The 18,696-nt window shown below is 37.5% G+C and overlaps 1 protein-coding gene across 2 annotated transcripts in view; it reads right to left on the reverse strand.

Annotated features, from left to right (window-relative positions):
• Positions 1–18,696, reverse strand: part of VPS53 (VPS53 subunit of GARP complex) — a 122,690-nt gene that overhangs the window by 97,930 nt on the left and 6,064 nt on the right. The window contains exons 3-4 of one of the 2 annotated variants that reach the window (XM_016138974.2): positions 15,970–16,019; positions 14,435–14,501 (exon numbers count right to left, since the gene is read on the reverse strand). In XM_016138974.2, the coding sequence (XP_015994460.1) occupies positions 14,435–14,501; positions 15,970–16,019 (117 nt within the window). Of the gene's footprint in view, positions 1–14,434; positions 14,502–15,969; positions 16,020–18,696 lie in introns of those variants that run through there. The other variant, XM_016138975.2, reaches the window with a different exon arrangement.

Genomic DNA, 18,696 nt, shown 5'->3' on the forward strand with positions numbered 1-18,696 from the left:
ATTTTGCCACTATTCTGCTATCATTTTTTTTTTTTTGGTCCATCTTTACATTTGTCTGCAGGTTCCCTTCCCACTGTTTAGAAAAGCAATGCACTGTAAAAAAAGCAAGGGTTTTTGAACCAGCAGACTGGGATGTGAATGTTGGTCTTGCCACTTACTGTGTGATCTCTGTCAAGCCACTTAACTCCTCGGAGGCACAGGCTCACCATTTCTGGAACAGGAATAAGAGAACCTACATCAAAGACTTCATTACAAAAGAATAGAGAGTTTAGTAGTGAGCACTTTGGAACTGTTTACCTCTCCTGCCTCCTGGGAATCTTCCTCTCACTGTGCTCTTAGAGATCTGCTGTCCCAGAGGCAGATGGGGCCCAAGCTGGGCCAAATGTAGTTTTCCTGACTTTCCAGAATGAATTGGGAAAGAGTTCGAACATCTTTCTCAGGTGGTAGAAACCTCAAGATGTGAAAGTGAGTTAGATAGCAGCAAGGTTCCTCAGGAAGGGGAGGAGGCTGGTCTCCAGGTGGAGACAATCCCGGGCAGGATTCCAGTCCTGGGCTTCAGCTGTGTGGCAAGCCCAGCCGTGGCACTACTCTTCCACTCAGACTGTTCAGCTTCTCCTTCAAAACAGGACACAGGAGTCTTCCAAATAACCCCTCTTTTCACCTAAGGCGGTGTGAACTGGGATTTTGTTTTCTGCAACTGAGAGCCCTGATGGAGGACTCAGCTCATAAAAGGGGCTCACTAAATGGCAACTATTATTATTGTTCTCGTCCTTCCAGACAGACTGCCATATTTCAGATGAGACTATCCCTCTAAGAGTGAAGGTGTCAACCCATCTAGTAGAGCTCTGTAAGCGAGATGGTTAAGTTTAATGACCGCAGGTATATGCATAAAAATGGCTCACGGATCAGGGTGATGGTCTCTTCGAAGCATGTTTAAAAATGAGACATTCTTCAGAAAAAAGTTTCAATCTTTTGTTCAGTCCTTCAATAAAAAATGAGTGCCTGCTATACTCAGTACAGTGCTAGATACTGAGAGAAAAAGATCACTAGATGGGGACACGTCTTTAAAGAGCCTGTAAGGAATACAGGCAAAACATAGATAAAACTATAAGATGAGAATGATCCAAAGAGGTATGAGTAATGAATACCAGAATCATTTGAAATGCCAGGGACTCAAGAGAGCAAAAACACTGCTGGAGGTTACCACATCTGAAGAGCCCCAAACAGTGACTTCTGTTAAAGGTGGACACCTAGGAGTAAGTTGACTGTATTTATGAAATGTCCCTTCTTTTGATACGGCTGGCCACCCTGGTACCACAGAGAAGTGTTGCTATGGAAACTGGGCATCCCCAGCTGGAGCAGAGGTGCTTTAACAAGACTCAGCAGCAATAACAACGCAGCCCATTCCCGATGGTGCCAAAGAGTAGCAGAGGCTACAGGAATCTCACGGCAGTGGATGCCTGCATGTGCACAGCCTCATGATTCCCTGTGTCCTTGAACATGACAGGTAACTTCTAGGTCTGGCAGCCCTGGTCAAATGCGAGATGGGCACCCATCAGATGTGACTCACTGGTGTTAACACTAATTCCTCCATAGCTCATTCAGAAACCTGGAGTATAAAGGGGCTTTATTTAAAGCGCAGATTTCTTTCCAAGTTTGTGAACCAAAAGAATGTAAGGAGCAAAAGGAGTAATTCTCACCTTATTTGTTAAAATACTCTGTTCCACTTAAGTTACTTTTATTTACGATTTCTACAAACCACATCCACAGAAAAAGTGAAGCCAAGAGTTCATCTTTATTGTTTTTGGGAGACAAGCCAGAAGTTAAAATCACAAAATGAAGCTGGAACACAAATTCAGCAATGCCCAAACAAGACTAAACATTTACATTTTAAAGTTCTGCTTGTATCTGTTATCACCCATAACTTAAAATATGTTAGCTCTGAAATAGCTGGGAGTGCTGAATGCGTTCATGCACAGCTTCCTTTGATGAAATGTAACCCTTGAGGATGACTGCATTTAAAGCAACAACTCCAAATGGCAAAAGAGAAGAAAATGTTTAAGTAACAGTCTCAGCTGCTTTTGCTGAATAAAAGGTATAAAAATTCAATATTTTAGGAAATGGGGCACATTTAAAGGTTCAAGTTTAACAAAAGGACTACCTCCCACAAATAGCCCGGACTTTCAGCTGCCAAATTAAATTCTGATCCCTCATATCTTATTATTACTTCTCATTTTACTAACTTAGTAACTCTCATTATGTTATGGGTCTTCATTCAGGAGAAAACATCCTTTTGTGGTGACATCTGGATATTCCTTCATCTGATTTTTAGGTATCCTCTGTATAAAAGCCCTATGGCTGCAAACGCCTTTGGGGTTTTACCTGAGTTTCTCCTCCTAGTTCACTAATTCTCTTCGGTACCACAGGTGGTAGTGAACACAATTGCCTCCTTTCATCCTTGAGCTCCTCTCTCAGCCCAGTTTCTTCATCATGTTGAGAGGGACCCAGCTGGTTAAGGCCATGATCACTGTCATTGCTTGGATTCCCTTTGTGAACCAGTTAACTTTTCAGATTCCGCAACTAAAAAAAAGTAGGTCCTGAATACGCTCTTAAGGTTTGTCGCTATCAAAAAAGAATCTGGTATGGACAAGTACATAACGTAATCGGAAAATCTGGATCTGTGATTAATTTGCTGAGTGATTTGGGGCAAGTCACAGAACCTATCTGAGCCTATTTCTTCATCTGAAAAATGAGGGAGAATAAAATCTATTTGACCAAAGTCACATCTTTGCAAAGATCAAGTAAAATAATATTTGCAATAGTATTGTGTAAAATGTAAGATAAACATGTTTATGTTGTAATAAAACATTAGCATTAAAGATCAAGACAAATGACTCAAAATGTACCTTCTGCCAAAGCAACTCAAAATGTGTCTTTGCTTACAGTGAATCAATCAAGAAAGACATTAATTTTACAGCAGTACATTCTTAATTATAGAGTTCTGGATAACTCCAGGGCTGACGACTACTGGAACCTGACCACAAGAAACTAGTCACCAGAAATCTCCAAAGATCAGAATCTCTGAGTAGTCAATGAAAAAAAAAAAAAATGTAGCCCTTGGCTTGGCATAAATGGTATATGAATAACAGTCGGCTATTTATCCCTATTGTTCCCATATGACTGGGGACAAAAAAAGGTTCAGAGGTATGACAAGGAGATATGGGTGAGTAATCAGGTCTGAGATAGGATAAAGACCTCAATTCACCTTTTATTCTGCTTTATAAAAGACAGTAATGGGATCATCAAATTTACTTGTCAGTATGTATAGCTCCAGAAGGAATGTCGTCCTTCTAGTTGGGGTCCATTATAAGAGAGGCACTAATACATTTTGCCTAACATCCGTATTCTAGGTTATCACATACAATACCTAGAGATGAACACAGCATCTGCTCAGAAATCCTGGCATGTGATCCAATACAGTATGAAGGTTGGTAAGTGTTTTGTATATTTTAGAGCTTTAATTTAGACAACTATAGAACACCAAACCAAACAGACTAAAAAAGCATTATCTCTGGTTTTGCAAAATTAATCTCCTTCCAGAGGAAACCTCAAGAGTCCAAATTAAAGCAAAGGAAATTTTATAGTTACATTACAGGCTCCTGAAAATAGGAATTTATAAATGGAAACGTTGACAGAACAACCACAGCACTGAATTCATACAGTTCTAAATCCTGTGTTTCCATGGATGAAAGAGAGAAGAGAAAAAAAGAGGTCAAGTTCTTACATGAAGATGGAGTTTCAAATTCCTATCCATTGTTTAATCATAGCTGAATGACTTCTTGTGTCAAAGACCTGCAACCCAGAAAGCTTTGCCCTGTCAGCAGTAATACTGCAATTTTTCTAATGTGCAACCATAAACTAAGAATGGAATTTTCCTTCCAAAATCACTAACTACTAGCAGTCAAAAGCAAGAGTAACCTGGGTAATAGCCAGAGTAGTTACAGTAGTGATGAATGGCATTTTCCTCTTTAGATGTAGGAAGTCTAGTTTAAACTTGTGACTGCCTTTAACATGGAAACAAGCAGATGGCAAAAGTTATGCTTGACCTTCTTTCTTGGCTCATGAAAACTGCCAATTTATATGGAGATGGCTCAGAAGAATAATAAACTTCAGTGTTCCTTCTTGGCACACTATTTTCCTAAAACCATTTTCAATATTCCTGCTGCACACAAGTGGGACTTGATGTGTTTCTAAGGAAGAAAACAGTCCAACTGCTGGACTTGCTAACTGAAAGAAATAATCATGGTAGTTTTCTTTTGGGGAGAGGAGGCAACATCACTATCATTAGGTACTTAACATAAAAACTTAAGATTCTATTGCTATTTGAAACACAGAGTGTATATGGACTAAATGAAGACAAAATAGGAATGTATGCTTGCTTATCTAAGAGAAAAATGTATTAAAATTCAGAACAATATGGAAAAAAAATGTTTCCAAAGAGATTAAATATTGAAACGATTAAAAATAGCCATATGATCCAGCAATTTGATGCCTAGGTATATACTGAATTGAGAGCAAGGACTCAAGTAGATATCTCTATGTCAACATTCATTACAACATTGTTCACAACAGCTGAAAGGTGGAAATAGCCCAAGTGTCCATGAAAAGATGAATGGATAAACAAAATGTAGTATGTGCATACAATGGAATATTATTCGGTCATAAAAAAGTAATGAATTTTTTTGACCATGAAAAAAATCCTAGATAAAAATACCAGGTATTTAAGGAGGGTTAAATTAAAAAAAAAAAAAAAAAAAAAAAAAAACCTCTAAACTAATAAAGAAATGGAAAAGCCATATGATCTTATCGATAGAAGGTGAAAAGGCGTATGATAAAATGTAATGTCTATTTTCTGGCAAACAAGCTTGGTGAACCAAGGTCATGAAGTTAACTCCTTAACAGTCAAAGAATCTGCGAACACGGAAATGTCACACTTAGTGTCAGCTCTAGAAAAGAAGGATCTTTGCTTTGTTTGCTTCATACCTAGATCAGTGCCTAGCATCCAGAAGGCACTTACTATTTACTGAGTAAGTGAATATACTAACTAGAGTCACTGTTGTTGAAATAAAAAACAAATTGCCTGCCATCCCCACTTAGTTAACACTGAAACATCATGCAGAAAGGGCATTTCTAAAACTTTTAATATCAGGATCCCTTTATATTCTTATAAATAAGTGAGGTGCCCAAAGATATTTTATGTGGATTATATCTGTTGACATATGTCATATTGGAAATTAAAAACAGAAGTTAAAAAAAATTTGTCTATTAACCATTTAAAATATAATAATAAACTGAATGCATGTTAACATAAATAACAAGTTTATGTGAAAAATAACCATATTTCCCCCAAACAAAATAAATTTGAGAAGAGTGGCATTGTTTCTGTGTCTTTCAAATATCATTAGTGTCTGCTTTTATAGACATCAGCTATACTCTCATATAATTCTGTATTGAATCTGTTGTGTTTTCGTTGAAAGATATGATGAAATGTGGCTTTACATACTTATGTAGTTAGAAAAGAAAGAAATATTAAAATACTCATTTCAGGTACTTGTTGATAATCCTTTTTGAAACTACACCAAACTTGAAAAGTGGTAGATCTTTAAACATTAGCAATATGGAATGTGAAATATAGAATCTGAACTCTTATTGATGAATTGTACTCTGCTACATTAAAGTCCATTGTCAGTTGTGCTTCTGCCTAGGATGCAGAAAGCTGGAAAGAGTGTTGCCCTTACATTAATAATTAAAATTAAATAAATAAATTGGAAAATCACAACTTTTCTTAAACCCGTCAGTGATCTTAAGGCAAACAAAATATCCTGAGATACAGGGACACCCAAAGACATTTCCCATGTGGCAGAACATAAGAGGAAGACATGGATGCTAACTAGAAATGTTTAATAAATTATTACTGGCTAAGTGTAGGTTTAGTCCAACAGTATAGAACTTCTGAGAGCTGCACACATAGTTTGCAGTTTGCACCTACTCTGAGGCTCTTCACCAAGACATCTACTGGTTGCTCATGAGAAAAATTGCAGGCAGAATGGGAGACCAAAAAGAGCATGCTTTCGTGGCACAAATGTGGAGATTAGTGGGCACTACAGGAAAAGCATGAAGCAATGATAACCCTCACTCTTGTGCAAACCCATCTCTCGAAAGCCTTAAACCTCTGAAGGGCAGCCCTGGCAAATGTCTGATGTGGGTCTTAAGGACAGGACAAGAGAACAGAGCCCTTCACCTCCTCTGATGCAACAGCAGATATTCTGGACACAGAGACGCTGTGCTGCAATTTTCATTTACAGAGAACAACACACTGAGGACAGTAAGGAGGCTTTCAGAACAAGTAAACCTAGAGTTGCTTTAAAGCAAGGCCATAGGGATGGAAAAGAGTGGAGCTGATGGAAGAGCCACAGGAGCCTGACAAATGCCTAGATGCATAGAATTGGTGGGTTACATCATAATCAACAACAGTATAACTGCCATTTACTAAGCAAGACTAAGCCTGACATTGTGCTCAGTGCTTTAAAATAATTAACTCTAATCCCCACTATGATGAAGTACATATTATCATCACCATGTCACAGATGAATAACCTGAGGCTCAGAGAAGTTAAGTAATTTGTCCAAGGTCACACAGATAGAGAGTGGCCAAGCCAAAATTTAAATTCAAAGTTCAAGTTTCACTTGACCAGGCTGCCAACCAATGGAACATGAGTGACAACGTCCGATTACTCCAATCCTTAGAGATTCAAATAAAATGCTCAGTCTTGTACATAGAAGAGAAAGAAGATATAGTTGTCTGAATTCCTTATAGGTTGTCTAAAAATAAGATTTTGGAGGACAAGTGGCAAAGGGTTCCAATATGCAGTTGACATAACACTGCCACAAAGTGCCATTAAAACTCCTGTATGATTAACAAGATGAAGTATAGTTTTAAGACTGAACTGAGTCACTAATAGACATTCTAGAAGTCCTTGCCTCACCTACGATCAATAATGCTCTAGTACTCTAGGCAAAACTGAACATTCACTTGGATTCAACTTGTCAAATAAAGGCAAGCCTACATTGACCTCTGCACCAGATGTAAGAAATTCTGGTTAGGGAATGGTGGACGGCCCCAACCAAAACCAGGGACACCATGCCCCTACAAAAGACTGAACTATGACCTGACTTCAGCACTGCCCCACTGAATCTTTCTGCACTCTCAGGTTAATCTAAGGCCTTAGCAATTTCTGAAGTTTAATGTTGTCTGCAGACATTCTGAAAAATAAAATTCAAAAAAATTGAAAGGAAGCAAAAATGCCTAACCAATCTCAGTCACTAGTGGAAAAATCTCAGCCTGTGCTTTAAAAGTTCAATTGCTTTAGATTTAGTATGTTTCAGTAGGAGGAAGCAAGTGACAATTACTACCCCCCACCAACGATTTATGGTCCCTTTAATACAAATGCCATTTATTTTCTTCCATCAATGGGCTTCATTTTCCTCCCAAAGAGAGGATGAGAGAAAGGATAAATTTAAAGTGCTGGAGGGAAAGAGTTCAAATCATCATGCTAGGGAGCTGACAATTACAGACTCATAATTGCACGTAAAGATCAATGCTGTGCTATGAAGTTCCACCATCTACCTAGCTCAGTGTCTTGGAGAGCACAATTATTTTTGTTCTAACGTCTGAATGAGATGATATGCTAATTTCGAAGGTGAAAAGCAAGGAACACTTTCTCCTTGGAGGGTAACATGCTTTGCTGATTTGATTAAGAAATCTTTATATCTCTATGGCAAGAGAAGAAGGCAAGTTTCCTTTTTTTTTCTAAGGAAAATAAAGACATAAAAAATTAAGAAACATGGCCCTGGACAGATACTGATGACAGGAAGAAATCCTTTGGTTTCTGGCCTGACATTCTGTGTTAAAATGAGGATAAGAAAAAGAATAAGAAGTCTCAAATAGCATACCACATGGCTCTGAATCCATCCTGTTCAACCTTTTCATCTACAACTTGAATGAAGACATAGAAGGCATGTCTGGCAACTCCAATAATGAAAAATGGGAAGGTCATCAAGGTTCCAAAAGGTCTCTACAGGCTGGAACAATCGAGCCAAATTAGCAAGATGAAACCAAGGGGGAGACACATAAAGTCTAGCACTTAATTTCAAAGACTCTCTTAAACAGAAAAAGGAAGAGTTTAAAGGCAAGTTCATATAAAAAAAGACCCGGGGCAGATATCACAAACTATTGGCCCATAGATGTGTTTTGTTTGGGCTTTTGCATTATTTCTAAAAAACACTAAGCCAACATTTAAAAATTGGGAGTCACATAAAAATCCAGATTTCTGGCTTCTCTTGAAAAACTGATAGATCTGGCAGTTCCAGGTTCTCATGCAGACATGACTACCATTGGTTCGAAGTGAGTTGTGGCCGCCCCCTTTAGACAGGGCATTCATGCCCCTAATGGATCCATATAGATGCGCACTGGCCTGCTGAAACCATTTAGGTTACTTTCTTAGAGACGGAAGAATCTGTCTGCAACTCTTGAACTGGGAGTTTCAGATAACTGCCAATTCTGATCTGGCTGCCAAAAACTTCACCAACCCAAAGTAACAGAAGAACAGTGTCTAAGTCAATGGCCCTTAACTTTTGAAGAGTCCCAGACTCCTTAGAGAATCTTGAAAAATGAATGAGCCTTCTCTTCAGAAAATGTCTATCATACAAAATTTTACAATCAATTTAGGGAGTTAACAGACCCCCTGGACTCCCAATTCCCAAGTTAACAAGCCCAGTTTAAAACAAGGTGGTAAACTGTGTCCTGCTAAATGTTCTCACACTATGCCTGCTCCTGGCCAGGAACCACATTTTAAGAGGGATGCTGACAAACTGCAAAGCAACCAGGATAATAAAGGGTCTGGAAATCATATCATAGAGTTGAAGAAACTAACAATGATCAACCTAGAAAAAGGAACACTCAGAAAGGAACATAATATCTATTTTAAATTTTAGAAGCTGTAATAAGGAAAAGGGATTAGGTTTATACCAGTTCAGCTGACAGAACTAGGATCAATGAGAAATTGCAATGAGGTGTATTTTACTATTTCATATTTCAGTTCAGTCTAAGAAAGAATTTTCTTACAACTGAAGCTCTACAAAACTGGAATAGATTATCCTGTGGAACAACAATGTAGTGAGTTCCCCATCACCACAAGTATCCAAGCAGAAACAAGATAATGAAATGTCAGAGATGTCATAGACAAGATTCCTGAACTGGGTGGACGATTGTGCCTCAATTATCTAAAGCTTCCTTCTTCCAAATCAAAGTTTTAGTGAACAGACCTGGAGATGGCAATACAGTTGTCCACTCTTATCTTCGGTTTCACTTTCCGTGGTTTCAGTTACCTGCAGTCAACTGCAGTCCAAAAATATTAAGTGGAAAATCCCAGAAATAAACAATTCATAAGTTTTAAATTGCATGTCATTCTGAGTAGCATGATGAAATCTTGCACCTGCCTGGAACGGAACGTGAACCATCCCTCTGTCCAGCGTATCACGTTGCAGCCGTCTTGGTTATCAGGCAGTATCGCAGTGCTTATGTTCAAGTAACCTTTATTTTACTTAATAATGACCCAAAGTGCAAGAGTAGTGATGCTGGCAAATCATATATGCCGAAAAGAAGCCATAAAGTGCTTCCTTTAAGTGAAAAGGTGAAAGTTCAGTATTATCCCTGGTTTTTGGCATCCACTAAGGGTTTTGGAACATGCTCCCCACAGATAAGGAGGACTACTGTAATAATTCTCTTCCCCTCCCAAACTAATTAGTCTTGCTCTGATGCAACAGTTACATTGCAGCCAAGCTCCACTGAAGAGACCGAAGCTTGGTGGCAGATCCTCTCTTCCTGATTCTCAGTTAGCTTACTGGGAACTGGTCAAGGTTTGGCCACTCCTAAAATTTCATGTGCCAATTTTTTCTTCTTCTAACTCACTCCTCTATTCAATTCTCTTTCTACCTACCTTCAAGTGTTCAATTCTTGGGAAGCTGTGTAAGTTTCATAGCATCTCAGTACTTGTTGAATTGACTCATCCACAAAGTTTCAAACATGTGGGCATTTAATTAAAGCTTCTGCCTGATGATTTCAACAGATAAAAATGGGGAGAATTCAGTGCCGTATTAACTTTGAGTGAGTATCACAGTCTGGTTAGAAGAGGTCACAGACTAGACTAGGACAAGTCCAACCACGTAGGAGGTGGTCAGCAATCAAAGGCTGTCCAAAATGTGTAGCAGAGTGCTAACCAAGCAGCTGGGAGTTCAGAAATGTCAAGAAACTAAAGAAACTACCTTACTGTGTCTTCAATTCCTAAATCGTTCCCTCCTCACCAATAATTTTTGAGTCAGAAACACTGCTTTTCAAAAATAACTTTTCTGCTAAAAATGTCTTTTAAGACACTATAAATGTGAAATGAATACTTTCCCTTATTTATACAGATAAAAGCACATCTGTTCTGGCCAGACACAATCAAAATGAAATTTAAAAAAGGAAAACTTCCTTTTGTCCATATACTTCTCTCCTTCTGAATGTTCCTCAGAAGCTTAGGAAACAAGTTCTGAAGGCAAACGTTTCCTCTGTCCCAGGGAAGAGGAAAACCTGGGGCCTCTTGACCTATAAAACTCAATATTTTGGAACATTCATAATTCTCTCAAATCTGTGCCAGTCGAATTGAGTCTCCCTTTAGCAAACCACCAGCCAGCTAGGGCTGGACAGCAAGGCTTTCACCCTTAGGAGTTGACAAGGATAGGATTCAAAAGCTCCCTGGAAAAAAAAAAAGTCTCTACCTCAGCTTGCATTACAAACTGTTGGAAAAGACAGATGGAGGGGATGACAGGGAAAGCAATTATTTCTTCTGGGCTTCCTTTTTGTCTGGATTCTAAGGAGACGAATACAAAATTCCATCGCAGATTGAAATGCTATCTAAACATGCTTGAAAATGTGGTCTTGCTCTCTGAAATATGACCTGCTCTGCTCTGCAGCAACCTGTAACCTATTAATATGTGAGGTGGGGAAGGCCGACATTCCTGCAGGCTGTCTAATTCTGGGCCTGATTCTCCAATACTGCTGGTTTGTGACGACAGGTTAAAACATAACTAAAAGATATACATCTACATAGCGTGACCCAACAAAAGTCTTGATGAATCATTCACTTTATTTTTCTATTCTTGGAGTTTTAAATACCTAAGACTCTCTTATGTATATTAAAGCTTCTAGTGAGCTATTCTAAATACAGGCTGAATCATACCAAACAGTAGCATTATTTCAAATAGTAGTAAGCTGAAACTCATACATAAATCAATTTTTAAACAACTTTAAAGGAATATACACACCAATCAAAATGATGTTTTATGGTAAAGAGCTTTTGTTAATTTACAATTAATAAATAGTCTCTCATAGACCAAATATTCCATACAGTTGCATAAACTATTGTATTACATATGGACCATGTGTTCTGAGAAATATGAAGATGAGGAAGATATAGTTCTTGCCTCAAGGAGCTTATAAATTAGTCAAGGGGACAAGACGTGTTCACTAGTAAGTCAAAGGAGATCAGAAAAGCCAAATGAAAAGTACAAGCATAGGGCTTGTACTTTTGAGGGATACTGGGACCAGTTTTCTCATCTGTGAAACCTGAGGAGTAGACCAGATGAGTTCCAAGTCCTGACTAGTTCTAAAATTCTGATTCCTTTGGTATTAGCCAGTTGAGCTAAACAGAGAATTTATGAAAGTAATATTTGAGCTGGGCCTGAGATGGGTAAGATTTTGAAATGACGCTACTGGAAGAAAAAGAGAGCATTTTAGGCAGAAAGAATATAATCATAGGTCCAGAAAGTATAGGGCATGCTTGTAGGGCACTAAGTCTTCAGTATGGATGAAGCACAGCAGGACACAAAATTGGAAAGACAGACTGAGGCCTTGAATGCCAAGCAAAGGAACTTGGGTTTCATTTGGTAGACAGGGGTCACTAGGTTTCTGAAGAGGTAGATGACAAGACCAGACATATAGTAGGAAAGTTAAAGAGCATAATGAGGCTGGAGCTTTTGCAGGCTTCCTGTTACTCTTAATTTCCTCTGAGGGGCCCATTTACAAGGGCCTCACCTGCTAGAGAAGTGAACTTCATGAGAGAAACCTAAATAGACAAAACAAAGCAATAAGGGTTAAAAACCATGCAAGGACCATGAAATAAGATCAGTTTTAGGAACCTAACATGTCTATATATACAAGCACTGACAGTGACAACAAGGAAGAAGGTCAACTACTTAAGAATAAACCAATGAATGATTATTAAAAGTCATAAAATGTAGGAAAAATAGAAAATTGGTAAAACTAAAAATGTAAAAGAATGAGACTCAATACCTGTGAGCTACTAGCAGAGGAAACGGGAATATGAAATGAGAAATTTCTACACGGGATTACACCCCCTCACTACCTGCCCCACACCAAATCTGGGAAGCATAATTAACATTTTAAGAAATTAGCTATATTTAAAAATGTCAAATAGGACAGATAACAGAACTGAAGTTACTACAAAGATACACAACTGACCTAACTGAATTAGGACTGAAAAGGAAGGACCAGACACAGTATGAGGAAGACAAGAAAAGGCATGCTCAGCATTTGTTAGATAGCAATTCCTGAAATATGATGCTAAACAGAATATACTCCAAACGAAAATGAAAATGGTTAATAGATAACATCTGGCCCCGAATCATTAAAGAAAACCTCTGCCCCGCACACTTCTTTTCCCTTCATTTCCTTCCAACAGCCCTCCTTAGCTAGATCCAAAGGATGTAGAACTTTGAAATGAATCTACAATTACCTGTTTGCCAACAAAACTAGGTATGAAAAACTATAGCTATGGCATGTTACTATTTTTTTTTTCGCAATATATAAACTTAATTTCCACTTTGATTTTTAAAAAATTGTATTGTGGTAAAATACACAAAAATCTTAACCATTTTTAATTGTATGGTCCCTTGGTATTAAATATATTCACACTCTTGTGCAACCAGCACCACCAACCATCCCCATAATTCTTTTCATCTTTAAAACTGAAACTCTGTACCCATTACACAATAACTCCCCATTCCCCCCAAGTCCCTGGCAACTATCGTACTTTCTGTCTTTATGATTCTCACTACTCTGTGTACCTCATGTAAGTAGAATCCTACAGTATTTATCTTTTTGTAACTGACTTACTTCATTTAGCATGTCTTCGACAGTCATTCATACTATAGCACACGTCAGAATTTTTCTTTTCTTTTTAAGGTTGAATAATATCCCATTGTTTGTATATATCACATTGTTTATCCATTCATCTTCCACCTTTTAGCTATTATGAATAATGCGGCTATGAACATAGGTGTCAAATATCTCTTCAAGACCCTGCTTTCAATTCTTTTCATAGATACCTGGAAGTAGGATTGCTGGGTCATAACGGTAATTCTATTTTGAAAAAAATTTTGAGGAATCTCCATACTGTTTTACACAACAGCTGTACCATTTTACAGTCCACCAAAAGTGTACAAGAGTTCTAATTTCTCCATACCCTCACTAACACTTGTTGTGTTCTGTTTTTGGGGATCTGGGGTGTTTTGTTTTGTTTTTTGATAGTAGCCATCCTACTGGGTGTGAGGTGGTATCTCATTTTAGTTTTGATTTCCATTTTCCTAATAATCAGTGATGCTGAACATCTTTTCATGTGCTTAGTGGCCAATCTCACATCTTCCTTGGAGAAATGTCTCTTCGAGTCCTTTGCCCATTGTTAATCAGATTGTTTGGGGTTTTTGCTGTTGAATTTCCGTTCTCTATATATTCTGAATATTAATCCCTTACCAGATATGTGATTTACATATATTTCCCCCCAGTCTGTGGGTTGCCTTTTTACTCTGTTGATAGTGTCTTTTGATGCACAGGTTACTGTTATCTTTTGCAGTAACAGAAGTAATGCCAAAATCCCAACAATTTAACGGACAGATAAAAGTAGCAACCTTATTTAATCACAGTATACAAAATAAAGGAGGGTGCAACAGACATCTGATACTAAGAAGAGATGAAAATGTTGTTTTTCTCATTTTGGCTTGAATGCTCCAGCCCTGGAGAGAGCTGAGTTGTAATACATACTCCTGGCCCAAGAGACACTGAGAGAGAGCTCGTGGCTGGTCTGGACAGCCTACCTCTGCCACTCCTATGGCAAATCATGTACATTTCCTGCTGTGTATAGGACAGATCAATAAGAAAATGCTCTATAAGAAGGCAGATCAACATTTTGGTCACTTGGTTATTGGGTTTTGAAGAAATTAGGGGAGTATAATTAACATGGAGTAATAAGTTTACTTACTTGTCTGCCATCCTGTCCCACATTTGTTTGACCTCTTACGACAGTTCGAATATTGTCATCCAGTCTCCTAGCAAAAAAAAGTAAAGACTATCATTAAAATAATCTCTATTCTAGGTTAACCAAAACAACAGCAACAACAACAACAAAAACCCCTAGTAATTTAGTTTGTACCTACTTGTCCAGAAAACCAAACGAATTTGAATGATATAAGACTGAGGCCCTAGACCCCAGGTGGGGCAGCAACAATAGTTTAAGAAGCCAAGCCCAGCAAAGACTGATGAGCCGTATTTTTTTTTTAAAGCTATTTTCACTTAATATTCAGAGCTGTCCAAAAGGACCCATATAACTTTTAGTATCTTTCATGGAGTAAACCAGGAATGAGAAAGTTGCTGAAACTTTATGGGAAGAAGCCAGAGAATTCAAATTACCCCACACTAAATCCTTCCTTAGTAACTACCTCAGGAACCTTAAAAGGGATAATGAGCCAGGATTTATACAAAATCAGTGCTTTGCCTCTGGGCCCTGCTTTGCCTCTGTGGCCTCCAGTTCCTCCTCCTGTGGCTCAACAGGAGCCATTTAATGGCACCTTAACCAAAGAAATTTATATCAGTCAATTTCGGTTTTCATTAGAAGAATTCATTAAAGGTATGGGGGTGGGGACTAAAAATAACTGGCTCACAAGTGATTTGCACAGAGAATTTCCATTATCTGTGCAAACCGTGCACAATATAATGGTCTCTTTTAGAATCGTTATAGCTCAAGTTCACCAAAACAATGAATAGGCTTCTCTGCACTTCCTAAGGCACTCAACATTAATACCAGAGGTCGTCGGCAGAAACCCAAGGTCGTAAGGGAAAAAAATAAATCATCTCCTGGATTCGAAATAAAGGCTTCTCTTCATCAAAAGTTAAAATATATATAATTAATGATATCAACCATTATAATAACTATTTAAGGAATAAACAAACATTGAGTATCTACCATGTGTCAAAACTCAAACCAAACCGTGGATGTGGACAAACCAGAACAAGGCTACTGGGCAGGAAGGACATTTGAAGACCATCATAAACAATCACATCCTAGATTAATCATGATGTTTACTCCTGGGCCACTGATTAGGCCAATCGGCCTATCTGGCCACACTGGTAGCTAGTATGTGGCCATGGGATATATATATATATAAACCCATCTTCATATCTAAGTCTTGGGAATACTTCCCCTCCTTCCCACAAAAAAAAGGTAAATCTGCTAGGGAAATAAAACCATTAAAAATATAATAGAAATGCTTTTGCCTCCTTTTATAATCAACTGTTTTGAATAGCCTATTATAGCTTCCTTCCCTTTTTACAAATAATTGAAGACTAACAGAAGAACTGAGTTCTTTGCTATAAGGTGCATACTCTGGATAAAAGATTTATTTTTTAAAAAGTTATCATCTATAGCAAACCTGAGATTTCAGTTATCTCATAGATAAGTGTGATCCAGAATGTAAATTAACAATGTACTTTTCATTATTAATAATGATAGTTACTTACCTTATTTTCAGTCTAATCTTGTTCACAACTTCATCTATGTTTGCCAGAGACTACAATAAAGAAGGAAAAGTGCCAGTGATTATTTCATTTCCTGGCATTCCTCTTTTACAGGGAAATGATGACTTATAATGGCTATTTATAGCATCTCAGAAAATTTAATCATACAACATGATACAATTTTTACTTCTCTTAAAAAAGTATAGCAGCAATTGGCAACTACTACAAAATCCAGCCTGTTTTATAAATAAAGTTTTATTGGAACACAGCCATGCCTATTTATTTACATATTATCTACAGCTTCCTCTTACATACAAAGGTGGAGCTGAGTAATTGCAACAAAGACTGAATGGTCCACAAATCCTAAAATATTTACTATCTAGCCCTTTACAGAAAGTTTGCCTGACCCATGGTATAGAGAATCATGAAAAATTCATACAACAAAATACAGCAATGAAAATGAATAAATGATTATACACTCAACTACATGGATAGATCTAAATAACATAATATTGTACATACAAGAAACCAGACACAAGAGCATCTATGTATGATTCCGTTTATATATTTCAAAAAATGAGTGGAAGTATCCTCTCATGTTAGAAGCTAAGATAGTGGTTATCTCTAGGGGAGACAGTGACTGTGAGGAGGCCAAAGGGCCATATGAAAATGTTTTATTTCTTGATCTAGATGATGACTGCATGCCTTTATTCATTTTATGAAAATTCTTCAAGTTGTACACTCAAGACTGGTGTACTTCCTCACATTATATTACACTTCAATGAATACATAAATCTATTTTTTCTAAGTGTATAGATCCATTAGAAAAAAAATCTGAAAGGGTAAATAAATACTAGTAGTTGTAATCTATACTAGTAGCTATAATCTATGCAATCATTAACAGTAGCTATAATCAATGAAAAGGAAGGATTTTAAGTGTTTCTTCTTTTTGTCTGAGTATTTTCTAATTGCTCTATAATGACTATGCATTGCTATTGCAGTTATAATAAAAGTTATTTCTGTTTTTAAGACAATGACAATAAAAACAAAAACATTTAAACGGACCATTTCCAACCTCAAGAGCAGCAAATGTGAGGAAATGGTGCCCCCTAATGGAAAAAAGATGGTATAATTTTATAGCACCATTTTTACTCAAGCTTTCAAAATATAATTTTATAAGTCTTCTTTCTCTCTCCCCCAACAAACATTTTACCTCAGAAAGACTTGGGGATGATGCAAGAATTATGCTTATAAATTGCTATGGGAAATCTGTGCTGGCTGGAGGAGACCAGGAGTAGGTCTGGTAAGAAAACCAGGTCACAAGTGTTTCAGATGTCAGATGGGGACATTCACACCTCATCTACTGTTCTGACAAAACCAACGGTTACTCAAAATTTTTAGAAATCCAAGAACAGGCAGAAGTAAAGATAAATCTCAGGAAATAGAAGTTATTTTAATTGAGAAACCTACTGTCAAGTCTGTTGCTTCAAAATTGGACGGAGTATAAATCATCACTTTGGTGACAGGAGCTGAGTTGCTGGAGGACCTGGGACTGGCACAACTCTGCCACTAAGAAACTTACTGTACATCTATAGGGTAAGCTGTCTAACCTCTGTGACTTTCTATTTCTTCATATGCAAAATGGGCTTAATAGTTCCGGCCTTGCTCATCTCTGCTGGAACCCATTCCTTTAAAAAACTTTTTTTGGGGTACTTTAAAAAAACTATTTAAAAAATGTTAACATTTGGGAAATTTGGGGTGAATGGTAGCCATAAATTCTTTGTCCTATTTATATATCTTTTCTGAAAATGGGAAATTATATCAAAAATTAAAAAGTGTAATCTATTTTAAATTGGTAAAACATGGGATCAAAAATTCAAATAGAAGTAAATAGTGAAAAATAAGGCTTCCTCTCCCCTGTCTTGCCCACCCACCTCCCAGTTCTCTTCCCCAGAGGCAATGGCTCTGGGCCAGTTCCTTTTGCACATTCTCGGAGATGGTCTATGTATTTAAAGCACATCCATAACTTATATCCTTTTCTTTACATAATGCATATTGCCCTGCACCACGCTTTTTTTCATTTACTATAATCTGGAAGTCATTCTACATCAGTAAATATTGAGTTATGGTGGTATAATAACTATTGCTTAAATTTAATACTCCTTAGACATAAAGGTCTTGCTTAAGCCATAACATTTGTTCTAAGAAGAATAATTAAAAATATATTATGCCTTCAGATGTTCAACTGCATTTAAAAGAGCAAAAACCTGGGAACGACCTAAATGGCCATCATTAGAAAAGTTAAATAAATCAGGCCACATTCATTCAATGGACTTTTATGCCACTACTAAAGACAATGGGCAGGGAGACTCTGAAACCAAGATCATTTATGATATGCTAACAAGGGAGAAAACACTTAAAAATATGAAGTACCCCATGAATCTAGCTATTAAAGATCAGGAAGAAATATCCTAAAATTATTACACTTGATTGCACATTAGGTGAACCCATAAGTGACCAGTTTCCTTTTATCTTCCAGATTTTCTACTGGGGAAGCTAAAGAGAAGCATGCTAACATTTTATGTGGATCTGTTATGCAATAATCTTCCAGACCAGAGGTCCCAAACCCCAGGGACACAGACTAGGACCGGTCCATGGCCTCTTAGGAATAGGGCCGCAAAGCAGGAGATGAAGAGCAGGCTAGTGAGCTAAGCTTCATCTGTATTTGCA

Source organism: Rousettus aegyptiacus, unplaced genomic scaffold, assembly GCF_014176215.1.
Source record: "Rousettus aegyptiacus isolate mRouAeg1 unplaced genomic scaffold, mRouAeg1.p scaffold_m13_p_6, whole genome shotgun sequence".
NCBI lineage: Eukaryota > Metazoa > Chordata > Mammalia > Chiroptera > Pteropodidae > Rousettus > Rousettus aegyptiacus.